At 44.4% G+C, this 27,435-nt stretch overlaps 1 protein-coding gene across 3 annotated transcripts in view; it reads right to left on the bottom strand.

Moving 5' to 3' along the window:
- Window positions 1–27,435, bottom strand: part of PRDM4 (PR/SET domain 4) — a 120,992-nt gene that overhangs the window by 27,507 nt on the left and 66,050 nt on the right. For all 3 annotated transcript variants that reach the window (XM_069227926.1, XM_069227927.1, XM_069227928.1), the window contains 3 exons: window positions 14,734–14,819; window positions 13,589–13,716; window positions 6,717–7,031 (listed from right to left, as the gene is read on the bottom strand). In XM_069227926.1, the coding sequence (XP_069084027.1) occupies window positions 6,717–7,031; window positions 13,589–13,716; window positions 14,734–14,819 (529 nt within the window). The remainder of the gene's footprint in view (window positions 1–6,716; window positions 7,032–13,588; window positions 13,717–14,733; window positions 14,820–27,435) is intronic.

Genomic DNA, 27,435 nt, shown 5'->3' with positions numbered 1-27,435 from the left:
GCTTATGGGTGTGGGTAAGCGTAAGGCGTTAAGGGGAAGTGGGTGTGAGCATGGGTAAGAGATTATGGGTAAATCGTTAAGCAGAATGGGTAGGAAGTCAGGGGTTAAAAGTAAAGGGCTAAAGTTACGGGGCATAGTGTTATAGGTGAGGAGTTAGGGATCGACAAGGGGGCTAAGATTAAAATAATAGAGGTTAAAGCGATAAGGGAAAAGGTACAGGTAAGAGGTAAAGATGGGGTGAGGGTTAAGGGAAATGAGGTTAAGGAGTTCGAGGAAGCGAGGTTAAGGGTAAGGCAAAGAGGTGTAGTTAAGGGATAATGGTAAAGGGCAAAAGGTTAAATGGTTAAGAGTAAGAAATCACAAGCAAAGGTAAGAGAATTAAAGGTAGATGTAAAGGGTAATGGGATAAGGATTTAAGGGCAAGATGTTATGGGAAGGGTTCACGGTGTGATAAGGGGATAAAGGGATCGAGTGTAAGGAATTGAGGGGATACACAAATCTGTCTACCCCTCACCCACCAAAACACATGTATTTAACATATTTGTTTTGTAAAAGTAACATCACTAAAAACAAAATAAAGGAATTAATTATTTTTTAAAACATTTTACGTACAAGCCAGAGGTATATGTACAAGTGACAAGATGGTGTAAATCTAATAATCAAAAAGGCCTTATCCACAGAATCATGTGGAAATATTAAATGAGGAAAAGCTGGCTGCAAGCAGATGGTAGACAAACAGCTGGCAAAGAAATGGTATGCATTACCAATATAATTTAATTCCAGTCAATTGAAATGAAGACAAGGTCCTGATCAGTGGATAATGAACTTCAGTTCTATAAAGGTCTTGTTTCCTTCTCACACTTCCTTATTTGCTAATAAGTACCTCAATACCACTACACTGAAGAGATGCAAAATGATTCATATTTGTGCAAAACACTAATCAAAATCTTACCTAAAATAAAAAAAGAAATCTATCAGATTTTATGCTGCTGTAGGAAAATGCCACTGCTGGCATGGTTACCCCTAACTTTTTGCCTTTTTAATGCTGGTTATGATTGAAAGTGTGCTGGGACCCTGCTAACCAGGCCCAAGCAACAGTGTTCTTTCCCTAAAACTGTACCATTGTCTCCACAATTGGCACAGCCCTGGCACACATATAAGTCCCCTGTAAATGGTAACCCTGGTACCAAGGGCCCTGTGGCCAGGGAAGGTCTCTAAGGGATGCAGCATGTATTATGCCACCCTGAGGACCCGTCACTCAGCACATGCACACTGCCTCACAGCCTGTGTGTGCTGGTGGGGAGAAAAAGACTAAGTCGACATGGCACTCCCCTCAGAGTGCCATGACCACAACCCACTGCCTGTGACATAGGTAAGTCACCCTTCTAGCAGGCCTTACAGCCCTAAGGCAGGGTGCACTATACCACAGGTGAGGGTATAGCTGCATGAGCACTACATGCCTAAGCCAATTCTTAGACATTGTAAGTGCCTTTGTGCACTCTATGGCCAGGAACAAAGCCTGTCCTGGGTGTAGGTGCTTCACACCTCCCCCTGCAGGAACTGTAACACCTAGTGGTGAGCCTCAAGGGCTCAAGCCTGGTATTACAGCGCCCCAGGGCACTCCAGCTAGTGGAGATGCCCGTCCCCCGGACACAGCTCCCACTTTTGGCAGCGAGTCCAGAGGAGATAATAAGGAAAACAAGGAGTCACCCTCCAGCCAGGACAGTCCCTAGAGGTGTCCTGAGCTGAGGTGACCCCTTCCTTAGAAAATCCTCCATCTTGTTTTTAAATTTAGTATTTAGGGGCGGCCCTGAACCCAGGAAAACAGATTTCCTGACGACCTGAACAAGAAGAAGGACTGCTGACCTGAAAGCCCCACAGAGACAACGGAGACAACAAATGACTTGGCCCCAGCCATACCGGCCCGTCTCCAGACTCAAAGAACCTGCAACAGCGACGCATCCAGCGGGACCAGCGACCTCTACCGACTCAGAGGACTGCCCTGCAACCCAAAGGACCAAGAAACTCCTGTGGACACTTGTTCTGTCTAATCTACAAAGAAGAAACCATCTTTAAAGGGACTCCAGCCTCACTCCGGAAGCGTGAGTCACCAACACTCTGCACCCGACGTCCCTGGCTCGTGTCCAGAGAAACCAACACTGCAGCGAGGACCCCCAGGCGGCTCCCACGACGTGGACACCCTGAGGCGACCTCCCTGCACCCTACGGTGGCGCCATAAGAGAGAATCCAGAGGCTCCCCCTGACCGCGACTGCCGGTAACATAGAACCCGACACCTGGAAGAAGCACTGCACCCAGAGCCCCCAGGCCCGAGAGAAACCAACTACCAGTGCAGGAGTGACCAGCAGGCAGCCCTCATCGTTGCCTAGTCGGTGGCTGGCCCGAGAAGCCCCACTGTGCCCTGCCTGCATCGCCAGTGTGACCCCCGGATCCCTCCATGGATTTCAATACTAAACCCACACCTACTTTGCACACTGCACCCGGCCGCCCCTGTGCATCTGAGGGTGTATTTTGTGTGCCTGTCTGTGATCCCCCCAGTGCTCTACAAAACACCCCTGGTCTGCTCCCCGAGGACGCAGGTACTTATCTGCTAGCAGACTGGAACCAGAGCACCCCTAGTCTCCATAGGCGCCTATGTTTTTTGGACCCTACTTTGACCTCTGCACCTGACCTGCCCTGTGTTGCTGGTGCTGGGTGTTGGGGGTTGACTTGAACCCCCAACGGTGGGCTGCCTATGCCCCAGAGACTGAACTTGTAACTGCTTTACTTACCTGCTAAACTAACTTGTACTTACCTCCCCCAGGAACTGTTGATTTTTGCAGTGTCCACTTTTGAAATAGCTTATTGCCATTTTTGCAAAAACTGTGTACCTTACTGTTTTACTTCAAAGTTCCATACTTACCTATGACAAGTAGCTTACAAGTTATGTATTTACTTGAATTCTGAATCTTGTGGTTCTAAAATAAATTAAGAAAAGAATATTTTTCCATATAAAAACCTATTGGCCTGGAGTTAAGTCTTTAAGTGTGTGTTCTCATTTATTGCCTGTGTGTGTACAACCAATGCTTAACACTACCCTCTGATAAGCCAACTGCTCGACCACACTACCACAAAATAGAGCATTGGTATTATCTATTATTGCCACTATCAATCTCTAAGAGGAACCCTTGGACTCTCTGAACACTATCTCTCACTTTGAGATAGTATATACAGAGCCAACTTCCTAAACTGCCTTAAAAACAAAAGACATCAAAAACAAACATTACAGTCCCATATATTTACTACTGAAAATATACACTGCAGAATTATATTAGATTGCCCTGAGATACAGCATCTTTCATATTTGTCATCAAAGAAAAAGTTACATATGTATCTCTGGAGTACTCTAAGTTGAAAAAATAACATCATGTTATAAAATTCTGTGAATTTAAATAAATGCCCAAGAATTTGAGCCTACAATAAACTAGAGCAAAACAATTAGTAATAAGGGACCAGAAAGACCTTTGCACAACAAGAGACCTTTAGTTTTGGAATGTAAACATGGATTACTCCTCCACCCCTCAAACCCGCTGAAAGGCCTACGTACAAGGGCCACAATAGTAAGAAATGTACTTCTAGTTATAATTTGACATTTTATTTCACTACACCTTTTATATTCAATAGTTCAAACCATTACAAATAAGTCAGTCCATTTTCAAAAGCAAGTCATGTGTAACTAAGGGCTGTTTCCTATGGGGCTACAAATTTACAGAAAAGCACAAGGGAAAAACTCTTAACTGCACAACTTTTGTTTATAGGTGGTAGTTGGGCCTGAACACTGCTCTTTGTGGCCCAAGGTACCAAGAGTCCAATTGATGTGGTTAAACCAAGGTAAATGCAGAGTTTTTTATTTGAAAGAATATTTAAAAACTCAATTCTAAGTGGTGCGAAATTTGGTGATCCTCCTTGAGCTTATGGATAACTCATTGGAACAAAGCGGATAAAACAAGACAGTCTAACATGTGTTTTTTATCTATCGTTAGGCACAATGAAATTATTCAGAATGCCAGACTCCAATGGCATGGCACATCAGGCTGTGGTTTATTTCTACCCTTTCAGCAACCAACATATTGTTAACACAATGTCAAAGCTGGCGATCCAAAGTAATGTCATCCATATGGCATAAGTGGCTTGCAGCCTTGAATATTAGTTTGGCACTCCAAATTTATAGTAATTGGACTGAGCGTGTTTAATTGCCAGTATCTGCCTTTTAGGGTAAGGCTGCTGCTGTGCAGCTATGGTAAGAGGCCTTAAAGTAAAGTTTTGCTCCAATTAGAACTACAGGATCCAACAAGGTCTAAAACTCTGGAAAAACACATCGATATCTTGTGAAACGTCAGGATTTATTATGGTCCTCTGTCTTCTCCCCCCGGCCCACTTACTGTTCAAAGCTAATTACTCTGTTCCCCACAGAGGGAACAAAGGCATCCTCTCACAAAACGAGCTATTATCAATGGTTGATTCAACTACTAGGAAAGGAAGCGATGGAGAGGAAAATCTGCATCTGATAATTAACTTATCACACTGTGCCTGGGGTAGGATAGCCGAAGCCCAATAGAACAAAGAAGGAGGACAAGACCTCTGGAGCCAATACAGGAGAGGCCCGCCTTTGATCTTTTGGTGGGAAAGGAATGGGCAGCTGTCATCTAGGGGTAGAGCTTAGGCTCTCAGCAGAGCTCTTACCAAGACAACTTGAACTTGCCATTTCGGATTGTCTTAGAATGCTGTGCAGGTAGTTTGGGAAACGGTTGAAAGATGATCTGGCATTGGAGGATGTGCCAGAAGTGCCTGGCCCCTAAAACTTTACACCCCTACTTAGAAACCCGTACACAAGGGAGAGACAAACACTGGACCTGGAAGGCGACAATGGCAGAAAGGATGCCCAGCTGGAAAGAGAAACCGCCTGATGCAATGCAAAGATAGACTAAGGACTTTGACTCAAGCTGACCTCTGGGACTAGGATGAGTCTCCTCAGGGCTAGTGGCGCTAACCCCCTTATACTCCCAGAGGTCCAATTTCCACACAAATACCTGCTGGGAAACACTAGACTAGATCCCTAGGGTAAAGACCTGGACTTCAATGCCCCCCACAGATTCTCTACAAGAAAGCCAGAAGGCTTTCAAAAAGGTTAGAGAAAACACTGAACATTTTTTGCATGGCCTCAGTTAAATAACTTACCCTGGGACTGAAACATTTCCCAATGCTACACACAGACTACTGGCAGGTCCGGCCAAGGTTTAGTCCATATTGGGTCTATCCATCAATGGAAACTTGGCTGCTATCACAGCATACAGATTTACTTAATTTTCCCTTTCTAAGTTCCTCTTTGGGGTCTATGCACAAACCTTTTGGAAAAACAGCCTCACTGGTCTTTCACTTCAGCCCATATGTGTAATGAGAAACCATCGTTATTCTTAGTAACAATACAATATTTTTTTTTAAAACAAAATAAAACAGCCTATTTAACACATCTTTTTCCCTGCAGAGTGTTTTTCCACAAGGTGGTTTAATAAGTCTAAATCAAACATACCACTTAAAAAGATTACTAGTTGCCACATCTAGCCAGTTTTGCTGACACTGCATTTATATTAGCTTGTCTAAGTGCAGTTTCTTGCCTTGTATTGTCACGTATTATCCCAAATGCGTTGTACTTGGCTAGTGTAATGTAGCAGTCCAAGTACATTGCCATGCACATATCCGATGCTAAACCTCATCTACTGTTGACTTGCTCATTTGGCATCCTTCTAACACAAAATAAATTGATATGCCTAGCACCACACACTAGACATTAGGAGAATCTTCCAGCATTATCTACATAAAGTGAAGTGTAGCATAAAATCAAAACAATTGTTTCCTGTAGGCTTATCCATACCAGCTTGGCTACATCTAAACAATTCATTAATAAATAGATTATTTCATGTATTACTATGTGTTGGCAGTAAGCAAACCAACGCTTACTAGATAAGGCATGGTCCCATTCCATAAGGGTATGGGACCATGGCTCCCATTCCCTTCACAGCTGCTCAGTCTATCAAAGAGCTACAGTGTGTAGGGTCAATGTGGTTTATAGCATCTAATGTCTGGGCGACAAAACGCTGGATGCAAAGATCAAGAATAATTTCAGGACCATAAATATGATCTGTGTAAGATCCTTTTTCTACCAGCAAACTGTTCTTAATTCCGAACACTGGTATGGCGTACTGCCATGTCCGGGCATGAGTACTCACCATGGCCCAATGCACTGCACCTAGTACACCCAAGCATTGAAAGCAAGGACTGTGGCTGTGCTATACACATGTGCTACCAATCAATCATTGGAAATCTACTGACTGATGCTTCATGTAAAATACGCACAGATGCAAATCACTGCATACAATTTTAACTAAAATGTTAAAGGTTCACCTAAGCCCAAAACTGCAACAGTTGTAACCCTTCAGGAAAATCAATGACACTTTCCAAATTGCAAATGGGGCAAATTTTCCGGGACTGAGTCTGATTTAGCCACGCGCAGCAGGTCGGTGGTGTTACCTCTGGAAGCACAGTTAATTTCCTGGGACCCCAATGCCTGCAACAAGCTCCTCTTTCTCTCAACCGTATGATTCTATAACTGTATGTACATGTTTCAAAGATGAATAGGTCTTTATGAGACACAATGCACCTGTGTGTATCCTCAGGTGTGTGCGCAGGTTGCTGGGGTCACTGAAGGCCTTGCTGCAGAACTCGCACTTGAACGGCTTCATTCCCATGTGGCCCATCAAGTGAACGTTCACTTTGGAAGGGGAAGAGAAGGCGCGCTGGCACATGGGACACTTCCACTTCCTCTCTTTGGAGTGGCCCGCAGAGTGGTTGCTATTTTGTGTCTGTCTGGGTTCCTGGTTTTGGACGTGGCTGGTCAGGTGAGTTTTGAAGTCTGCGTAGGACATGCACTCCTTCCCACAGTGACACACATGCACATCTGGCTGCTCAGGGACACCTAGAAAACAATAATTTTCTTGGTTACAAACTGGTTTGTCATAGGTCCTGCGAACTAGATGTGATGGGGAAAAGAAAGGCCTCAATTTAAAAGATTACAGCAATATTTCAAGTCAACAATAGAATAGTGATGTTTGGAAGTTAGCAGCATGGGCACCCATATTATTAAGGAACACTCGCACAGTTACTTATGTACATGTAAGTAAGAACACACACCAGTGGATTGGGTATAATTCCAAAGTTGCAAAATATTAACTAATTTGGAATCCACATAGCTCACAGAATCACCTTGTCTGGAATGGATCTTAGTGAAAAATCAAAAGGCAAAATTCTCACTATCGCAATAATAGTCAATCTTGTGCAAACAATGGACAACCAGCATATGTCTTCCTCTATTAAGGACACACAACTCTGCATAGGTTACAGGGTTTCGCAAGCCAAATGGTAACTATTACCAACCAATGTCATTCCTCCTTAAGAACGTATCCATCTGGCTGTCTGATAAACTGAAAAATGCATTGCTTGTATTTGCAGAGAGTCCACCACAGAGTCACTTGTGGCGCCCTTAAAAGCACTGTGCATGTTAATTAACAGATACATTTCATTTGAGGCTCACTGGGTAGTTATGTGCCCCTCAACTGGAAAGGTAAATAAGATTAGGATTTACTTCTATATATGAAACAATGATAAATCAGTATCTCCTTTTCACAAATAAAAACAACCCCAACCGTTTTACCCAATTGATGAATTTTCAAATCCAAAATTACTATTCACTGAGGCTACCATTTGGAACACAATATTATAACATGCTTGGACTCCACCATGAACAGCTATAAACTGATTTTTCCAGACATTCCCTCTATGGCTCTTAATAAAGATGAATACATGCCCCACCTACCAGCTTTGGTAGGAGATTAGATTTATGTTAGCTTGTTTGTGTGCAATTTTTTTGCCTTGCGCTGTTATGTATCATCCCTAATACTTAGTGTTGGGCAAGCGTAATGTAGCAGTTTGAGTGCATTCCAGTGTACGTATCTAGTACTAGTCCTCATCTGCCGCTGATCTACCCATTTTCAAAGGACTTTCAAGTAAGCGGGCTAGAGTCTGCAGAAATCTCCATTTGGATTGTCCTACCCGCTTTTGTATCACAGCTTTAAATTCTGCTACTGCAGCTCTCTGTAAAACAGCTCAAAAACAATCACGAAGCACCTTGGAATTCCACTGCATACTTCACACTATTCAAGAGGAGCCACAAATTCCTAACCTGTGAACCATACTAGATAAAAACAATAAATGCTAACATTTGGTAGCAATTCTTAGGAGAAAAGATGAATTTGGATCTAATCAATTTGCCCAGCATGTCAAGGTGGTTTAAGAGGTTCCTTATTTTCGACCACAACAGAAGAAACAGGTAATGTCACCTACAGCCTCCTGAACAGCCTGACAAAAGTATGTGGACTTGGAATCATGTATGTCTTGTCCTTAAGTCACATATCAAATGTTTATGTACATGTTTATTAAAGTCAGTATATTTCTTACAGTTGTTGTAAGGCAGTTTGTGTCGGAGACCAAAATCTTTTCCTAAAACAATCATTAAATATACTTGTCTGGTATTGCCAGATTTAAAATACTCCCCTCCACCATTACTGCTTTGACCTAAACAGGTAACTGTACAAGCAGTCAGTTATACCCTTCGTCCCTTCTATTTCACTGCACGTTTCCTGCCTTCACATTATTAACTGGAGCAGTACATCACCTGATGATGGTGGATGCATTTGCAAGTGAGAAACCACTAAGTCTGGAAAAAGTCAGGCTCAGATGACTTTTGGGATAAAGGAGCAGTAGGGAATCTCTGGGCCATGTGCAGTTCTTTGCAGATAACTACTTACGGAAAGTGTTTCTCCTGAAACAGCAAACAGGGGCTTACATTGCACGGTTTCTAGCTATAATGATGTAGACATCTGCAAGTCTCCATAAGACTCCATAAGGTTACTTTTGAGAGCTGCACAGCTCCTTACCAGTGTTATTGTGTCTACTGAAAGTGTTGGTCGCAAGAGAGTTACATTTATAAAATGAAACCGTAGTCTTCTTTAAGCATCATCGCAAAGGGCTCTTTTTTTCTGGGAGTTCATAATCTAGTGACGTCTAATCCAGGGAAACGCCCCCTCAAGTGGATCGCCTCCTTCATGTTCAGAAGAACTTACAGAATCCACCTATCACCTTCCACCTCAGGAACCAAGGACCACACCTGCGATGTCCCTCAAGGCTCGTCCATCAGACCCACACTGTTCTACATAAACATGATCTCCTTGGCCAACATCGTCAGATCCCATGGAATGAACATCATATCCTACGCAGGCGACATCCAGTTGATGCTCTCACTATCAAAAGACCACTCCACCACAAGGGCCAGCTTCTGCAGGTGCATGACAGACATTGCCCATTAAACGAAAAACAACTGCCTAAAACTCAATACAGACAAAACGGAAGTGTTGATCTTCAGGAACAAAACCTCCATGTGGAACGGCTCCTGGAGACCTTACAAACTTGGACCAGCACTAACACAACACATGCAAACTCAGCATCATCCTGGACAGCAAACTCCCCATGAAAAACCAGTGCAACACAGTTTTGTCCGCCTGCTTCCTTACTCTTCACATGCTCTGTCAGATATTCAAATGGCTCCCAGTCGACACCAGACAAACCGTCACCCAGGACCCAATCACCAGCCGGCTGGACTACGGCAATGCGCTCTACATAAGAATCACCATGCCTCTCCTGAAGAGACTACAGACCATTGAGAACTCTGCAGCCAAACTCATCCTGTAATCTCCCAACAGGACCCACATCAGCTCCAATCTCAGGAAACTCCACTGGCTTCCCAGTCAGAAGAGATGTCAATTAAAGTTGCCGGATCACACATACAAAGTCCTTCACAAGCATGGATCAGCACACAAACATCAGGTATTAGTAGTATACATATCGCACATCCTACATGAAACGCATGAATAGGCCAAATGATACTCAATAACAAATGTTTTGGAGTAGGTGCTGTTGTGGCATGAGGTATCCTACTACCAAAGATACCTATGGAAATGAGCCAAAGCCAGTGACCACCCGTAAATTAAAAATGAATACCACAGCACACTTAATAGTTATTCAAATAGTATATGTAACAGTCTCTCTCAAATAAGGTTCTGAAGGCAGTAGTTTGAAATTTTTCTTTCAGGATTTATTGAGTACCAAGTCCAGCTATGTATGCACCTGTAAGTGTAACATGTCCCACCTAACAGCCAACACGGGTTTCGTCACATATAGTGACTTTCTCAAGACTGCGAATACATAAAAGGATACAAATATCACATAAGAAACGGGATAAGAGCATGCATATGTACATACATATTGTGTGAATAAGTCATACATGAACTATTATTTCATTCCCAACATATTAAGAGTACCATATTGAATGATATGGATTAGCATAAATAAGTGCCTAATATCTCCAAAGAACTAGTGATTGGGAGAGAAAGTAGAACAGTAAACAAATGGTGTTAAGAGTCAAGTGGAAGTAAGAAAACTGAAGTGAGACACCATGTGCTCATAAAAAATTGAAAATGGAAGGTGAGGAATCAGAGTAAGTAAAAAGCCACCCAAAATAGCAGTGATGAGCAATAATAGTAACCAAAAGAGTGCAAAAAAGTGGATAGCCCAATAAACGTATCCAAAGAGCAGGGAAATTACCTATAAACATCCACTAGCAAGTCTGATCCAAAAGAAACTCCAAGTATTGAATAAAGATAAACAAAATACACTATCAGTCCAAGTCCATTGTAGTAGAAAATACACCATTCTGATCACTTACCATTGCTTGTGATTAATATATGTTTATTCAAACCTGTACCCTTGTTCCATATATTCTTTTGTAACCAGCATAGATGCAACCAACATTATTCCGGCTACTATGTAATGTTTACAATAAGCATTATATGATACTCTAGTTTTGATATCTGTGCTGTATCCCTTCTCTCTCCATTTTGGTGAATTTGGGCTCTACTTTCACTCTGTACTCACTTTACCAATAAATGTACCAAACTTCACACTGATTCTTAGATGTATTAGTGACTAGTCTCGCGAGTCACGGCTATTGTTATTCTTCAGGGTCTCTATCTCTCCTCTGGCATCCTGATATTACTATGAACGGGAGCGCCGCCTAGCTGCTCAATAACATTTGCTTACACGTTGGAAATGACTTGTGCATTTTGCTGAATTCAGCTAAATTCCAATTACTCAGTGCCACTATTTGATTTTGTAAGGGGCACCACTGATCATATTTTACGTTTTCCCTTCAGTGTAACTTTGAATAAGTATCATAATAGCTAGACAGTGTGGTCTACTTATTAACAATTTTCCCCCTTTCCAACATGGCCGGACCTGTCCTTACACTGCAGTTATTGCTCAATCTCCTTTCTATTTCTATGGCTCATCGGAATTTTACTTGCCTTATTGTTCAGCAGCCCAACCTTACATCGGACGGGACACCGCTTTTCCTGAGTATTTCCAGGTATGACTCTTCTGTCTTTGGAATTTGGTTTGGTTAACACAATAATCTTTACTCATGTATAATATTGTTTATAAATTATAGTTGTACCAGGATTTAAGTTATTTCTGTCCTTGCGTTTTTAGAGACTACAGCTTATCAGGGCTTACTTCATATTTCAGAAAATTTACATGCGACTTGTGACCGGATGCATTTTCTAACAGGTTATTTGAATCACCCCACTTGGATGATGTGGCTTTCCTTTTAAGCACTGGTAAAATAGGGTCAGTAGCCTTATATTTGTGTTGCAATGTTTCTGTGTTCGAAAGCACTATCAGGGCTCCGGGCTCTCTACTCTAGTTGCATAGTTTGACGAGTTTAGTTGTTCTATTCTGCTTTGTTCGGCTCAGTGTGAGGACTATTGTTTCGCACTGGCATTTCCATATATTATTTGTGGACATACTTCAGTCGCCTCACTCTTTAACTCACTTATTTGGTGTTAGTATAGCCATAGCGTATACTACAATTCCACTTTGGTTGATGCTTACTTTTGAACTCTGGTTTCGATTATCTCATTTACCCCATTTTACTTTTCACTTCAGACTGTCTTTAACTCTACCTACTACTTGAGGGATCTTACCTTCAGATCTCATGGTGGTTTCCCCTCGACCTAAGTTATTTTTCTGCACCGACATATACTTCAGGGTTCGCTACTGAATTTACGCAGGTTTGCCTTTTTTGGACATTAATTTATTTTACTACTAAAATTGACTTGGACTTATTGTTTATCTTTAGCTTTACTCAATACTTGGAGTTTCTTCCATATCAGACTTGCTAGGGGATGTTTATAGGCAATCCCCCTGCTCTTAAATCATTTTATAGGGTTATCTACATTTTTGTCCTCTTTTGGTTACTATTAACGCTCATCACTACTATTTTGGGTGGCTCTTTACTGATTTTGATTCCTCACCGTCCATTTCCCATGAGCACATGGTGTCCCACTTCCGTTTTCTTACTCCCACTTGACTCTGGACTCTGTTTCTTTACTGCTCTACTTTCTCTCCAAATCACTAGTTCGTTGGCGATATTAAGCACTTCTTTATGCAGCTCTTTATCACTCAATATGGTTCTCTTCATATGATGGGTATTAAATAATACTTTATGTATGACTTATTCACACAATATGTATGTACATATGCATGCTCTTATCCTGTTTCTTATGCGATATATGTATACTTTTATATATTCACTGCCTCGAGAAAGTCACTATATGTGATGAAACCTGTGTTGGCTGTTAGATGGGACATGTTGTACTCAGAGGTGCATACATAGCCGGACTTGGTACTCAATAAATCCTGAAAGAAACTGTTCGAACTACTGTGTTCGAAACATTAATTGAGAGAGACTGTTACATGTACTATTTGAATAACTGTTAAGTGTGTTGTGGTATTAATTTGTGATTTATGGATCAGCATATATCAACCACTGCATGAACTTCTACCAACCCTGCAGACCCCCTGCATTCTCCCTCCCTCTCCTTCCCGCACAACCCCCACATCAGCCAGAGCAACAGTGGAGGACACTCCTTCTCCTACCTGGAGGCAAAATCCTGGCATGACCTCCCCACTTCACCTGCGGATCTCAACCTCTCTTCTGTATTTCAGGAAAGGACTCGAGACCTGGCTGTTCGAATGAACTCCACAGCTTGCTCTCAGCACCGGGATACCCTTGTCTGTAATTAGCCACACTCTACACATCTGATTTGATTAGTTGACTGAGTCAACATTTCATAAATGTAAGAACAACGTTATGTGTATACAACTTAGTACATGGATTCTACACATTCTCAAACACTCCAGAGTTTAGCAAATATTCCACATGAGAAGGTGAAAAGCATGCACTTGATCACACAATGTGGTGAAATGGGAAAGGTGACCCTGAGTGTCTAGGTTATCTTGATAAGTCTCCTGAGCTTAGCCACAATATCACAGCACATTCTCTAGTGGCACTGGTTTACTTACCAATATGCCTTGCGTAATCACGACTGTAGTAAAAGAGAAGCTCCTGCTCGGGTGCAATATCCCGCGAGGTGCAAAAGTATATCATTCTGTCATGGGCATAGGCCACTAAATTCTGCTCATTTGGGTTCCTAAAAGAGGGGGTAGGAAAGGAGAGGCATAAGAATGGGGTTAACAACATTGAGAGGCATCAAATCAAGACTAATAAAATTATATGAAACCAAAATGGATGAAACCCAGCCTAACCTCCCCAGGACACTCAGAGAGGCTCACATATTACACTGCAGAATGCTCCAAGCAAAAGAATACAGAGCTCACTCCACTGCAAGACGTTCAAGTGGAAATCCTATTGTAGGGCCACATGTAAGCGGAATGCCTGCAGACTGGCACTAACAAAGAACCATGCTAGATAGATAATTCTATTCATTCAAATGAATATCAGATTCACATGGCACGCAAAGTGTTGGGCAGTATATACAGTTGATATAGCTGGTATCTGGTGGAGAATGAGGGATGAATGGCAACCCTAGCGATGGACAGTGTGAGGGTTTGCCTGGTGTTTAGCAGCCTTTGAGGGACACCTGGCAACCGCTGTCAGGCTGTAGTTGAGGAACGCATGGCACACCTGGTGCTGAGCAGTCTGAGGCGGGGTCCAACCTGCCGCTCTAAAGAGTGTTGGTCTGAATGTTACATGTGGGTGTGAAAAACTCATTACTTGGCAGTGCATATAGTTGTACGTCTAGCAAGGAGTACAGCATGAGGGGCAAGAGATTTGTGATTCTGAGCAATGCATACTTTTCAGAAGTACACTAAGTGCTGGACATGGCAAGCCTGGTGCTTGGCAGTGTGTAGGTCCACCTGGTTCATCTTGACAGGACAGTGCGCATTTGTTACACATGGCAAACCTGGTTCCTGGTTTTAAAATGAGTTCATCCTAAGCTGCTAATTGTTGTGTCATGCTGGGGTGGCAACTCTTGGGTGCAGGATGTACATAGGAAGGGCAAATAGGTGAAGGATACGGCAGGATAACATGAAGAACTGTTCAACGTTGATGAGTGTCAGGCCACATGTATGCTATAAAGAAGATATTGAGATGAAAATCACATGCATGAAATGACGACTGTGCCAAATGAATAGTGCTTGCTCACCTAGCTTTGCGCACAAACATCATCCAGTTGCACTCATTCTCGTTGGCTGTGACAATGCAGAACTCCAGAACATTGTTGTAATACATCTAAAACACAAAGCAAACAAAAGAAACTCTATTCATTGAAATATCCATCTTTACATGGCTGTCTTAGATTTATTATGATTTTGTTGCACACTCAATTCTTCATTCTACCTGAGAACGTCAACCTTCTCCATCTAACAGCAGACTTAAAAAAAAAAAAAAAAAAAAAGTCTCCAGCTGTGGAATGGGAGTTTCCCCCTCCGGTCCCCATCACAATTGTACACATGGAGACATAGCACTGACAATATAATCCTCTTCGTATGAAGAGCCAGCATTGTGTCAGGAGGAGTCACCATCTCAGCATATGCCAGATCTTGTTGACATGGCCCCACCCACTCATCCACAATAACAGGAATGAGCTCAGACTGGCAGGAATATTTCACAGGTTGATTAGTTTACCTGACACTCCTGGGAGTGGCCTCATGGCGACTGCTCAACAACCACTGAGTAGGGGCTAGTGTATTATGTTTAGGAGTATGAAATACATAATTTTATTAAGTTAAGGTTTAAAAGCAAGCCTTAGTCTTAAGAGGCCCAAGACTCTTTTTGACACAGACCCATCTCTCTGCTTAGCTTCCAGGTGATGGTATGGAGGGCATTTACTGGCCAGAGGAAAGGGCCAGACACTTTTTTGAGGTGTTCAAGAGCCACCTAAGGCCCATAATCAGAAACTAAATGTATTTAATTCAGAGGTAATATATACACAGTAAAATGCCTTTCAATATCATTTGGTTTTATTTTTTGTTGTATTGTCTTGCATTTTCAAAAATCAACATGAATTACACAACTTTGGCCTCTAGCACCCAACAGCTAGCCATCAGAAGACACCACCATAGCACGTCAGGTATAGGAGGATATCAGGTTACACGCTTTAAATCAGGTCATCATACAGATAAATATCAACGTTCATGATAATATATCTCATCGCAGTAGGTAACATCTTAGAAAAGCTACGAGCATCTCTGAAGACAGCTAACCATTATTGTAATTGACTGGGGATGATGAGGTACTTGTGTTTGTCGTGTCAGATTGTTGCTGCGCCAGATATACCCGACAAAAAAGTGCCTATATGTCTTTGGGTCTACATCCGATTGGCAGCATTTCTACAAACATTAGCATATACATCACACACAGTAGTGCTTTTAAGCCAGCTTTCTTGTGTGGAGGGTAGGCGCTGTTCAGTGGAGGAACAGTACTCTTCTCAAAAGTCGGAAAAGCCCTGCAACAAGGCTTTGGACTGACTTCGGTACCTTGGCTACACATACTAGCACAAAGACATCAGGTGTATTGGAAACTTTCTATTCAACCACCTGGGATAACATGCTCAGCACCTTCCTCCAGTAATCAGCAACAATGCAACATTTCCAAGCTAACTGAAAACAAAATCAGCCTGGGTTGATATGGTCTGCACAAAAATTTAAAGCGTTTGAGTTTATCATTTAGGAATTGTTCCCAGCTGAGTAGATTATGACCAATTGCGATCATTCCATAGATCTCAAGGTCCTTTTCCTAGAGCTGCACTGCCATCATGGGAACAGGCCGGTGTTTCACAACTGACTGACCCAGCACTTGGAGTATGAAAGCTGTAACATTTTGGTAAGGGGTATAAATTCTTGTGACTCCCGGCAAAACTCAAGAGGGGTAGTCGTTCATTGCATGACACAGTCTATACTATATGAACATAGAGTGTATTTGTCTCATCACTGTTTTTAGATTAAGCCGTTGAACCCAATGCTAGACGTATTCTATGTTGCTGAGCTTTTCAAGACCCTGTCTTGAAACATATGACCCATTTTAAGCATTCCATGTTTAATGAATGGCTTTTTACCTATTTTCTCAGAAATAATGGGTATTGCTGGGTTATCTATAAGAGGTGTTTGCAGCAAATAAAGCAACTGGTGCCCCAATATATTGCATAACCTATGTCAGGTGTTATTCGTGGCTGCAACCAAATCAATAGCATTCTTGGGATAAGGCATCTTCTTCCAACCTTAGCAAGTGGCAATGTCATAATTTCCCCATCTCAGTCATGCATCACCAACTGCCATAACAATCCACTATGTTCAGAACACAATGTTTTAAAAGTACAAGGTCAGGGGAATGAGTATATCTGTGAACAGGTAAGGTAATTTTGGCATAACAAACATTTTGATAATCGCCCCTTGTAGGAAACTGGGATTTGGTTGCAGTAGTCTCCCCACTTTTTGCCTGGTATTTGATTCAACTTTGACTGAAGTCCACTGGGTTCCTGCTAACCCAGGTCCTCAGTTCCAGTGTTCCGTCCCCAAAAATGAGACAACTGGTCACTTGATCCCCAAGTGACCAGGCCTTTAGCACTTCTGTAAGTCTCCAGTAAGTGGTACCTCTGGTACCTACGGCATAGGTACTAAAGAGGGTCCCCTAAGAGCTGCAGCATAACTTTTGCCGCTCCAAGGGACCCATCACCAAACTCATACAGACTGCCACTGCAGGCAGTGTGACAAGCTGATCTAAAAAGTGAAAGCATGACATGACACACACTTGTGTTCCATGTCCCCTAACACTGCCTGTAATATTTGTAAGTCACTCCTACATAAAGCCTTACAGCCTTAAGGCAGGATGCATTATATTACAGCTGAGGACATGACCCTGCTCTGCCTTTCTCAATTCTTAGAAATAGTAAGAGATTAGGGAACCATTTTATATAATTTTGCAAGTGGATGGCATAAGGGGGTATATCTCAGAGTTACTCCAATTTATCAATATACCAGAATACGTTCAACGTCATTTGTTTAACCCGAGGTATCGCTGGAATATCTAGGGCCCAGTGGCAGTTCGGAAACTGTTCAATGTTCAGGCATTAGTTATAAGGATCACTAACATATGCTCATATTCGGAGTTTTAACTCAAAGAAATTCAATTTCTTTCTAGAATTTTTTTTAACTGAAAGGCATGATGTGCTGAAATTTAAGATACACTGTGAAACCTCTACAAAAGTCTTGCATTGGGGTAACAATGTAGTTCAGCGTAGAGGTACACTGCAAGAGTTCTGGCGCAATCTGAATAAAGGAGTGTGGTACACTCAAAGGAAGAAAAGCGCGATGTTCCCTATTGGACAGAGGTATATCATGACACTTTGCTGCCGTCCCAGTAACCGGTAAGGCAGGCATGGCACAGTTCAGAATACAGGGGTACAGCAAAGTCATGGTCCAGGTCAGGACAGAGGTACATTGTGGAAGCTCTGTGGCAGCTTTAGTATACTACAAGTCAGAGAATAATGTGCGTCGTGGTACAATACATTGTGACCACTCAGCAATCATTAAGTAACATGGTTTTTGATACCAGTGCAGATTCCAGGAATGGGTAGATGTGTACTGAGAGTTTAACAGATGTCTCATTTTTACAAAAGTGGTGCATGATGCAGGTTAGGGTACCGCTGCACTGTGAGAATCCCCTGACAGGGTCAATACTGGTAGTGGGCATGTTACAGAGCAGGATAAAGGTGCAGTGTGAGAGCTCTGTGGGTGGCTCAGTGAAACACACACAAGGGCAGAATAGAAGAACTTACATTCTTGATGATTTTGCTCATCCTAGTCCTTACTCTCCCTCTTACGTAACTGATTGGGGATGGACTCTGATCCACAGGCAGGGCCAGAAAACTCAACAACAAAGAATGCTCCTAGCATTTGGGTTCAACAACCATTCCCACTCTGCTCCTATACATTTTTGTCACTCGACAAGTAAGGCTGAAGCACGCAATATACTCTGCGTCGATGGCAATGTGCATGCTGTGAAGGAGGGAGACAAAGGACGAAGAATAGCAGTATCCCGAGGATACTTCAGATATGCAAAAACGTGTGCCAGTACTTAGGATACATAATCAACTGAGGAAATACCCCCTCGTGGAAGGAGCACCACAGCTCCCCATACATTGCAAGATCCCACTGGCGGATGAGGGCTTTAGGTACCTTGGTTTCTAAATAACCAGGAATCAGGACACATTCCTGGAAGTAAATATTCAGATTCAGGGAGGATGTGAGGCACTGGCAGACCCTGCCACTATCACTACTGACAGAGCGTCCCTCTTCAAAATGATGGCATTACTCAAGTTTTGAATGAAATGCAGAATACTCCATTCCATATACCTGCAGAGTTCTTTCAGAATGAGGAAGCAGAACTGAGCCTCCTACTATGGAAAGGCAGCCCCCGTGACTTTCACTACCAAAACTAACCAGGGGAGTGTGTGATGGGGGTATTGCCCTACCAGATATAAAAAAAAGACTACAGGGGGACCCAGCTGGGGACCATCTACGATCAGGTATTTGTGGCCCTGGAGGCTACCGCAGACAGGGTGGATAGGCATGTGATGGAAGCCAGGGGATTCCCCCCACACTGTCCTAGAGGAACAATCCTAAACAAGAGCTGCCCCCACTGCAAAACGGTAGCCAGGGCTTGTGGGGAGGCACAGAGACCTTATGCTTTTTGAGATCCTCAGAGAGGATAACCAAATGGGAAATACAGAGAAATTCTGACACATGCAAGTGAGCCAAGCACTACAATCCTACATATCAAATGGAACCACCTTAGCAGAAAGAGCCCCTTTGAAGATGAACTGCTGACAGACTACATGACCAAGGGCACTCTATCCCCAACATATAAAAAGATACTCAATAACTCCCTTGATGTCCTCCAGAAACTGAAAGCGTGGGAGAAGGCTTTAAGATACCTGAGGGAAATCGCCATAAGGGCAGGGTACCGACACATTTAACTCTCCGAGCACATTATTCGAAAACAATCTTACATAAAATGGGGAAGAGCACTTCACAGATTTGTGCTAGTTAATGCAGACAGCTTTATACATATAGTGTGGGAATGCCCGAAACTAGATGTAGGAAGTTGGCTCTGTATGTGTTATTTCAAAGTAAGGAATAGCATGCACAGAGTCCAAGGGTTCCCCTTAGAGGTAAAATAGTGGTAAAAATAGATAATACTAATGCTCTATTTTGTGGTAGTGTGGTCGAGCAGTAGGCTTATCCAAGGAGTAGTGTTAAGCATTTGTTGTACATACACATAGACAATAAATGAGGTACACACACTCAGAGACAAATCCAGCCAATAGGTTTTTGTATAGAAAAATATCTTTTCTTAGTTTATTTTAAGAACCACAGGTTCAAATTCTACATGTAATATCTCATTCGAAAGGTATTGCAGGTAAGTACTTTAGGAACTTTAAATCATAAAAATTGCATGTATACTTTTCAAGTTATTGACAAATAGCTGTTTTAAAAGTGGACACAGTGCAATTTTCACAGTTCCTAGGGGAGGTAAGTTTTTGTTAGTTTTACCAGGTAAGTAAGACACTTACAGGGTTCAGTTCTTGGTCCAAGGTAGCCCACCGTTGGGGGTTCAGAGCAACCCCAAAGTCACCACACCAGCAGCTCAGGGCCGGTCAGGTGCAGAGTTCAAAGTGGTGCCCAAAACACATAGGCTAGAATGGAGAGAAGGGGGTGCCCCGGTTCCGGTCTGCTTGCAGGTAAGTACCCGCGTCTTCGGAGGGCAGACCAGGGGGGTTTTGTAGGGCACCGGGGGGGACACAAGCCCACACAGAAATTTCACCCTCAGCAGCACGGGGGCGGCCGGGTGCAGTGTAGAAACAAGCGTCGGGTTTGTAATGGAAGTCAATGGGAGATCTAGGGATCTCTTCAGCGCTGCAGGCAGGCAAGGGGGGGGTTCCTCGGGGAAACCTCCACTTGGTCAAGGGAGAGGGACTCCTGGGGGTCACTCCTCCAGTGAAAGTCCGGTCCTTCAGGTCCTGGGGGCTGCGGGTGCAGGGTCTCTCCCAGGTGTCGGGACTTAGGATTCAAAGAGTCGCGGTCAGGGGAAGCCTCGGGATTCCCTCTGCAGGCAGCGCTGTGGGGGCTCAGGGGGTACAGGTTTTTGTACTCACAGTCTTAGAGTAGTCCTGGGGTCCCTCCTGAGGTGTTGGATCGCCACCAGCCGAGTCGGGGTCGCCGGGTGCAGTGTTGCAAGTCTCACGCTTCTTGCGGGGAGCTTGCAGGGTTCTTTAAAGCTGCTGGAAACAAAGTTGCAGCTTTTCTTGGAGCAGGTCCGCTGTCCTCGGGAGTTTCTTGTCGTTTCGAAGCAGGGGCAGTCCTCAGAGGATGTCGAGGTCGCTGGTCCCTTTGGAAGGCGTCGCTGGAGCAGGATCTTTGGAAGGCAGGAGACAGGCCGGTGAGTTTCTGGAGCCAAGGCAGTTGTCGTCTTCTGGTCTTCCTCTGCAGGGGTTTTCAGCTAGGCAGTCCTTCTTCTTGTAGTTGCAGGAATCTACTTTTCTAGGGTTCAGGGTAGCCCTTAAATACAAAATTTAAGGGCGTGTTTAGGTCTGGGGGGTTAGTAGCCAATGGCTACTAGCCCTGAGGGTGGGTACACCCTCTTTGTGCCTCCTCCCAAGGGGAGGGGGTCACAATCCTAACCCTATTGGGGGAATCCTCCATCTGCAAGATGGAGGATTTCTAAAAGTCAGAGTCACCTCAGCTCAGGACACCTTAGGGGCTGTCCTGACTGGCCAGTGACTCCTCCTTGTTGCTTTCTTTGTTCCCTCCAGCCTTGCCGCCAAAAGTGGGGGCCGTGGCCGGAGGGGGCGGGCAACTCCACTAAGCTGGAGTGCCCTGCTGGGCTGTGACAAAGGGGTGAGCCTTTGAGGCTCACCGCCAGGTGTTACAGCTCCTGCCTGGGGGAGGTGTTAGCATCTCCACCCAGTGCAGGCTTTGTTACTGGCCTCAGAGTGACAAAGGCACTCTCCCCATGGGGCCTGCAACATGTCTCTGGTGTGGCAGGCTGCTGGAACTAGTCAGCCTACACAGACAGTCGGTTAGGTTTCAGGGGGCACCTCTAAGGTGCCCTCTGTGGTGTATTTTACAATAAAATGTACACTGGCATCAGTGTGCATTTATTGTGCTGAGAAGTTTGATACCAAACTTCCCAGTTTTCAGTGTAGCCATTATGGTGCTGTGGAGTTCGTGTTTGACAGACTCCCAGACCATATACTCTTATGGCTACCCTGCACTTACAATGTCTAAGGTTTTGTTTAGACACTGTAGGGGTACCATGCTCATGCACTGGTACCCTCACCTATGGTATAGTGCACCCTGCCTTAGGGCTGTAAGGCCTGCTAGAGGGGTGTCTTACCTATACTGCATAGGCAGTGAGAGGCTGGCATGGCACCCTGAGGGGAGTGCCATGTCGACTTACTCGTTTTGCCCTCACTAGCACACACAAGCTGGCAAGCAGTGTGTCTGTGCTGAGTGAGAGGTCTCCAGGGTGGCATAAGACATGCTGCAGCCCTTAGAGACCTTCCTTGGCATCAGGGCCCTTGGTACTAGCAGTACCAGTTACAAGGGACTTATCTGGATGCCAGGGTCTGCCAAGTGTGGATACAAAAGTACAGGTTAGGGAAAGAACACTGGTGCTGGGGCCTGGTTAGCAGGCCTCAGCACACTTTCAATTGTAAACATAGCATCAGCAAAGGCAAAAAGTCAGGGGGCAACCATGCCAAGGAGGCATTTCCTTACACAACCCCCCCCCCAAACGAAAGAGGATGAGACTAACCTTTCCCAAGAGAGTCTTCATTTTCTAAGTGGAAGAACCTGGAAAGGCCATCTGCATTGGCATGGGCAGTCCCAGGTCTGTGTTCCACTATAAAGTCCATTCCCTGTAGGGAGATGGACCACCTCAACAGTTTAGGATTTTCACCTTTCATTTGCATCAGCCATTTGAGAGGTCTGTGGTCAGTTTGAACTAGGAAGTGAGTCCCAAAGAGGTATGGTCTCAGCTTCTTCAGGGACCAAACCACAGCAAAGGCCTCCCTCTCAATGGCACTCCAACGCTGCTCCCTGGGGAGTAACCTCCTGCTAATGAAAGCAACAGGCTGGTCAAGGCCATCATCATTTGTTTGGGACAAAACTGCCCCTATCCCATGTTCAGAGGCATCAGTCTGCACAATGAACTGCTTAGAATAATCTGGAGCTTTTAGAACTGGTGCTGAGCACATTGCCTGTTTCAGGGTGTCAAAGGCCTGTTGGCATTCCACAGTCCAGTTCACTTTCTTGGGCATTTTCTTGGAGGTGAGTTCAGTGAGGGCTGTCACAATGGATCCATATCCCTTCACAAACCTCCTGTAATACCCAGTCAAGCCAAGGAATGCCCTGACTTGAGTCTGGGTTTTTGGAGCTACCCAGTCCAGAATAGTCTGGATCTTGGGTTGGAGTGGCTGAACTTGGCCTCCACCTACAAGGTGGCCCAAGTAAACCACAGTTCCCTGCCCTATCTGGCATTTGGATGCCTTGATAGAGAGGCCTGCAGATTGCAGAGCCTTCAAAACCTTCTTCAGGTGGACCAGGTGATCCTGCCAGGTGGAGCTAAAGACAGCAATATCATCAAGATAGGCTGTGCTAAAGGACTCCAAGCCAGCAAGGACTTGATTCACCAACCTTTGGAAGGTGGCAGGGGCATTCTTTAAACCAAAGGGCATAACAGTAAACTGATAATGCCCATCAGGTGTGGAGAATGCTGTTTTCTCTTTTGCTCCAGGTGCCATTTTTATTTGCCAGTACCCTGCTGTCAAGTCAAAGGTACTTAAGAATTTGGCAGCACCTAATTTATCTATGAGCTCATCAGCTCTTGGAATTGGATGAGCATCTGTCTTGGTGACAGAATTGAGCCCTCTGTAGTCCACACAAAACCTCATCTCTTTCTTTCCATCTTTGGTGTGAGGTTTGGGGACTAAGACCACTGGGCTAGCCCAGGGGCTGTCAGAGCGCTCAATTACTCCCAATTCCAGCATCTTGTGGACTTCCACCTTGATGCTTTCCTTAACATGGTCAGATTGTCTAAAGATTTTGTTCTTGACAGGCATGCTGTCTCCTGTGTCCACATCATGGGTACACAGGTGTGTCTGACCAGGGGTTAAGGAGAAGAGTTCAGGAAACTGTTGTAGGACTCTCCTACAATCAGCTTGCTGTTGGCCAGAGAGGGTGTCTGAGTAGATCACTCCATCTACTGTGCCATCTTTTGGGTCTGATGACAGAAGATCAGGGAGAGGTTCACTCTCTGCCTCCTGATCCTCATCTGTTACCATCAACAGATTCACATCAGCCCTGTCATGGAAGAGTTTAAGGCGGTTCACATGGATCACCCTCTTGGGGCTCCTGCTTGTGCCCAGGTCCACCAGGTAGGTGACCTGACTCTTCCTTTCTAGCACTGGGTAAGGGCCACTCCATTTGTCCTGGAGTGCCCTGGGAGCCACAGGCTCCAGAACCCAGACTTTCTGCCCTGGTTGGAACTCAACCAGTGCAGCCTTTTGGTCATACCAAAACTTCTGGAGCTGTTGGCTGGCCTCAAGGTTTTTGGTTGCCTTTTCCATGTACTCTGCCATTCTAGAGCGAAGGCCAAGTACATAGTCCACTATGTCCTGTTTAGGCTCATGGAGAGGTCTCTCCCAGCCTTCTTTAACAAGGGCAAGTGGTCCCCTTACAGGATGACCAAACAGAAGTTCAAAGGGTGAGAATCCTACTCCCTTCTGTGGCACCTCTCTGTAAGCGAAAAGCAGACATGGCAAGAGGACATCCCATCTCCTTTTGAGTTTTTCTGGGAGCCCCATGATCATGCCTTTTAATGTCTTGTTGAATCTCTCAACCAAGCCATTAGTTTGTGGATGGTATGGTGTAGTGAATTTATAAGTCACTCCACACTCATTCCACATGTGCTTTAGGTATGCTGACATGAAGTTGGTACCTCTGTCAGACACCACCTCCTTAGGGAAACCCACTCTGGTAAAGATACCAATGAGGGCCTTGGCTACTGCAGGGGCAGTAGTCGACCTAAGGGGAATAGCTTCAGGATACCTGGTAGCATGATCCACTACTACCAGGATATACATATTTCCTGAGGCTGTGGGAGCTTCTAGTGGACCAACTATGTCCACACCCACTCTTTCAAAGGGAACCCCCACCACTGGAAGTGGAATGAGGGGGGCCTTTGGATGCCCACCTGTCTTACCACTGGCTTGACAGGTGGGGCAGGAGAGGCAAAACTCCTTAACCATGTTGGACATATTGGGCCAGTAGAAGTGGTTGACTAACCTCTCCCACGTCTTGGTTTGTCCCAAATGTCCAGCAAGGGGAATGTCATGGGCCAATGTTAGGATGAACTTCCTGAACAGCTGAGGCACTACCACTCTCCTAGTGGCACCAGGTTTGGGGTCTCTGGCCTCAGTGTACAGGAGTCCATCTTCCCAATAGACCCTATGTGTTCCATTTTTCTTGCCTTTGGACTCTTCAGCAGCTTGCTGCCTAAGGCCTTCAAGAGAGGGACAGGTTTCTTGTCCCTTACACAGCTCCTCCCTTGAGGGTCCCCCTGGGCCTAAGAGCTCAACCTGGTAAGGTTCAAGCTCCAAAGGCTCAGTTCCCTCAGAGGGCAGAACTTCTTCCTGAGAAGAGAGGTTCCCTTTCTTTTGCTGTGTTGCAGTTGGTTTCCCAACTGACTTTCCTGTTCTCTTGGTAGGCTGGGCCATTCTTCCAGACTCCAGCTCTACTTGTTCACCCTGTGCCTTGCACTGTGCTCTTGTTTTCACACACACCAGTTCAGGGATACCCAGCATTGCTGCATGGGTTTTTAGTTCTACCTCAGCCCATGCTGAGGACTCCAGGTCATTTCCAAGCAGACAGTCTACTGGGATATTTGAGGAGACCACCACCTGTTTCAGGCCATTGACCCCTCCCCATTCTAAAGTAACCATTGCCATGGGATGTACTTTTCTCTGATTGTCAGCGTTGGTGACTGTGTAAGTTTTTCCAGTCAGGTATTGGCCAGGGGAAACCAGTTTCTCTGTCACCATGGTGACACTGGCACCTGTATCCCTCAGGCCCTCTATTCTAGTCCCATTAATTAAGAGTTGCTGTCTGTATTTTTGCATGTTAGGCGGCCAGACAGCTAGTGTGGCTAAATCCACCCCTCCCTCAGAAACTAGAGTAGCTTCAGTGTGGACCCTGATTTGCTCTGGGCACACTGTTGATCCCACTTGGAGACTAGCCATACCAGTGTTACCTGGATGGGAGTTTGGAGTGGAACCTTTCTTGGGACAGGCCTTGTCTCCAGTTTGGTGTCCATGCTGTTTACAGCTATGACACCAGGCCTTTTTGGGATCAAAGTTTTTACCCTTGTACCCATTGTTTTGTGAAGAGGCTCTGGGCCCACCCTCCTGTGCAGGTTTTTGGGGGCCTGTAGAAGACTCTTTACTATTTTTAGTTTTGGTTGTCTCATCACCCTTCCCCTGGGGAGTCTTTGTGACCCCTTTCTTTTGGTCACCCCCTGTTGAAGTCTTGGACACCCTTGTCTTGACCCAATGGTCCGCCTTCTTTCCCAATTCTTGGGGAGAAATTGGTCCTAGGTCTACCAGATGCTGATGCAGTTTATCATTGAAACAATTACTTAACAGGTGTTCTTTCACAAATAAATTGTACAGCCCATCATAATTACTTACACCACTGCCTTGAATCCAACCATCTAGTGTTTTCACTGAGTAGTCAACAAAGTCAACCCAGGTCTGGCTCGAGGATTTTTGAGCCCCCCTGAACCTAATCCTGTACTCCTCAGTGGAGAATCCAAAGCCCTCAATCAGGGTACCCTTCATGAGGTCATAAGATTCTGCATCTTTTCCAGAGAGTGTGAGGAGTCTATCCCTACACTTTCCAGTGAACATTTCCCAAAGGAGAGCACCCCAGTGAGACCTGTTCACTTTTCTGGTTACACAAGCCCTCTCAAAAGCTGTGAACCATTTGGTGATGTCATCACCATCTTCATATTTTGTCACAATCCCTTTGGGGATTTTTAACATGTCAGGAGAATCTCTGACCCTATTTATATTGCTGCCACCATTGATGGGTCCTAGGCCCATCTCTTGTCTTTCCCTTTCTATGGCTAGGAGCTGTCTCTCTAAAGCCAATCTTTTGGCCATCCTGGCTAACAGGAGGTCATCTTCACTGAGAGCATCCTCAGTGATTTCAGAAATGTGGGACCCTCCTGTGAGGGACTCACTATTTCTGACTAACACAGTTGGAGACAGGACTTGAGGGGTCCTGTTCTCCCTATTTAGGACTGGAGGAGGGACATTGGCCTCCAAGTCACTAATTTCTTCCTCTGTGAGGTCATCATCAGAGGGGTTGGCTTTTTCAAACTCTGCCAACAGCTCCTGGAGCTGAATTTTGGTAGGTCTGGAGCCAATGGTTATTTTTTTGATATTACAGAGAGACCTTAGCTCCCTCATCTTAAGATGGAGGTAAGGTGTGGTGTCGAGTTCCACCACATTCATCTCTGTATCAGACATTATTTTGCTAAGAGTTGGAAGACTTTTTAAAGAATCTAAAACTGTTTCTAGAATCTAATTTCAAACTTTTAACAAACTTTTAAACTCTAAAAGACAATGCTAAACAGGGACTTAACACACAAGGCCCTAGCAGGACTTTTAAGAATTTAGAAAAATTTCAAATTGCAAAAATGAATTTCTAATGACAATTTTGGAATTTGTCGTGTGATCAGGTATTGGCTGAGTAGTCCAGCAAATGCAAAGTCTTGTACCCCACCG

The sequence above is a fragment of the Pleurodeles waltl genome, chromosome 4_1, assembly GCF_031143425.1.
Source record: "Pleurodeles waltl isolate 20211129_DDA chromosome 4_1, aPleWal1.hap1.20221129, whole genome shotgun sequence".
Lineage (NCBI taxonomy): Eukaryota > Metazoa > Chordata > Amphibia > Caudata > Salamandridae > Pleurodeles > Pleurodeles waltl.
Note: the sequence above shows the minus strand (reverse complement) of the source record. Positions and strands in the feature narration are given on the sequence as shown.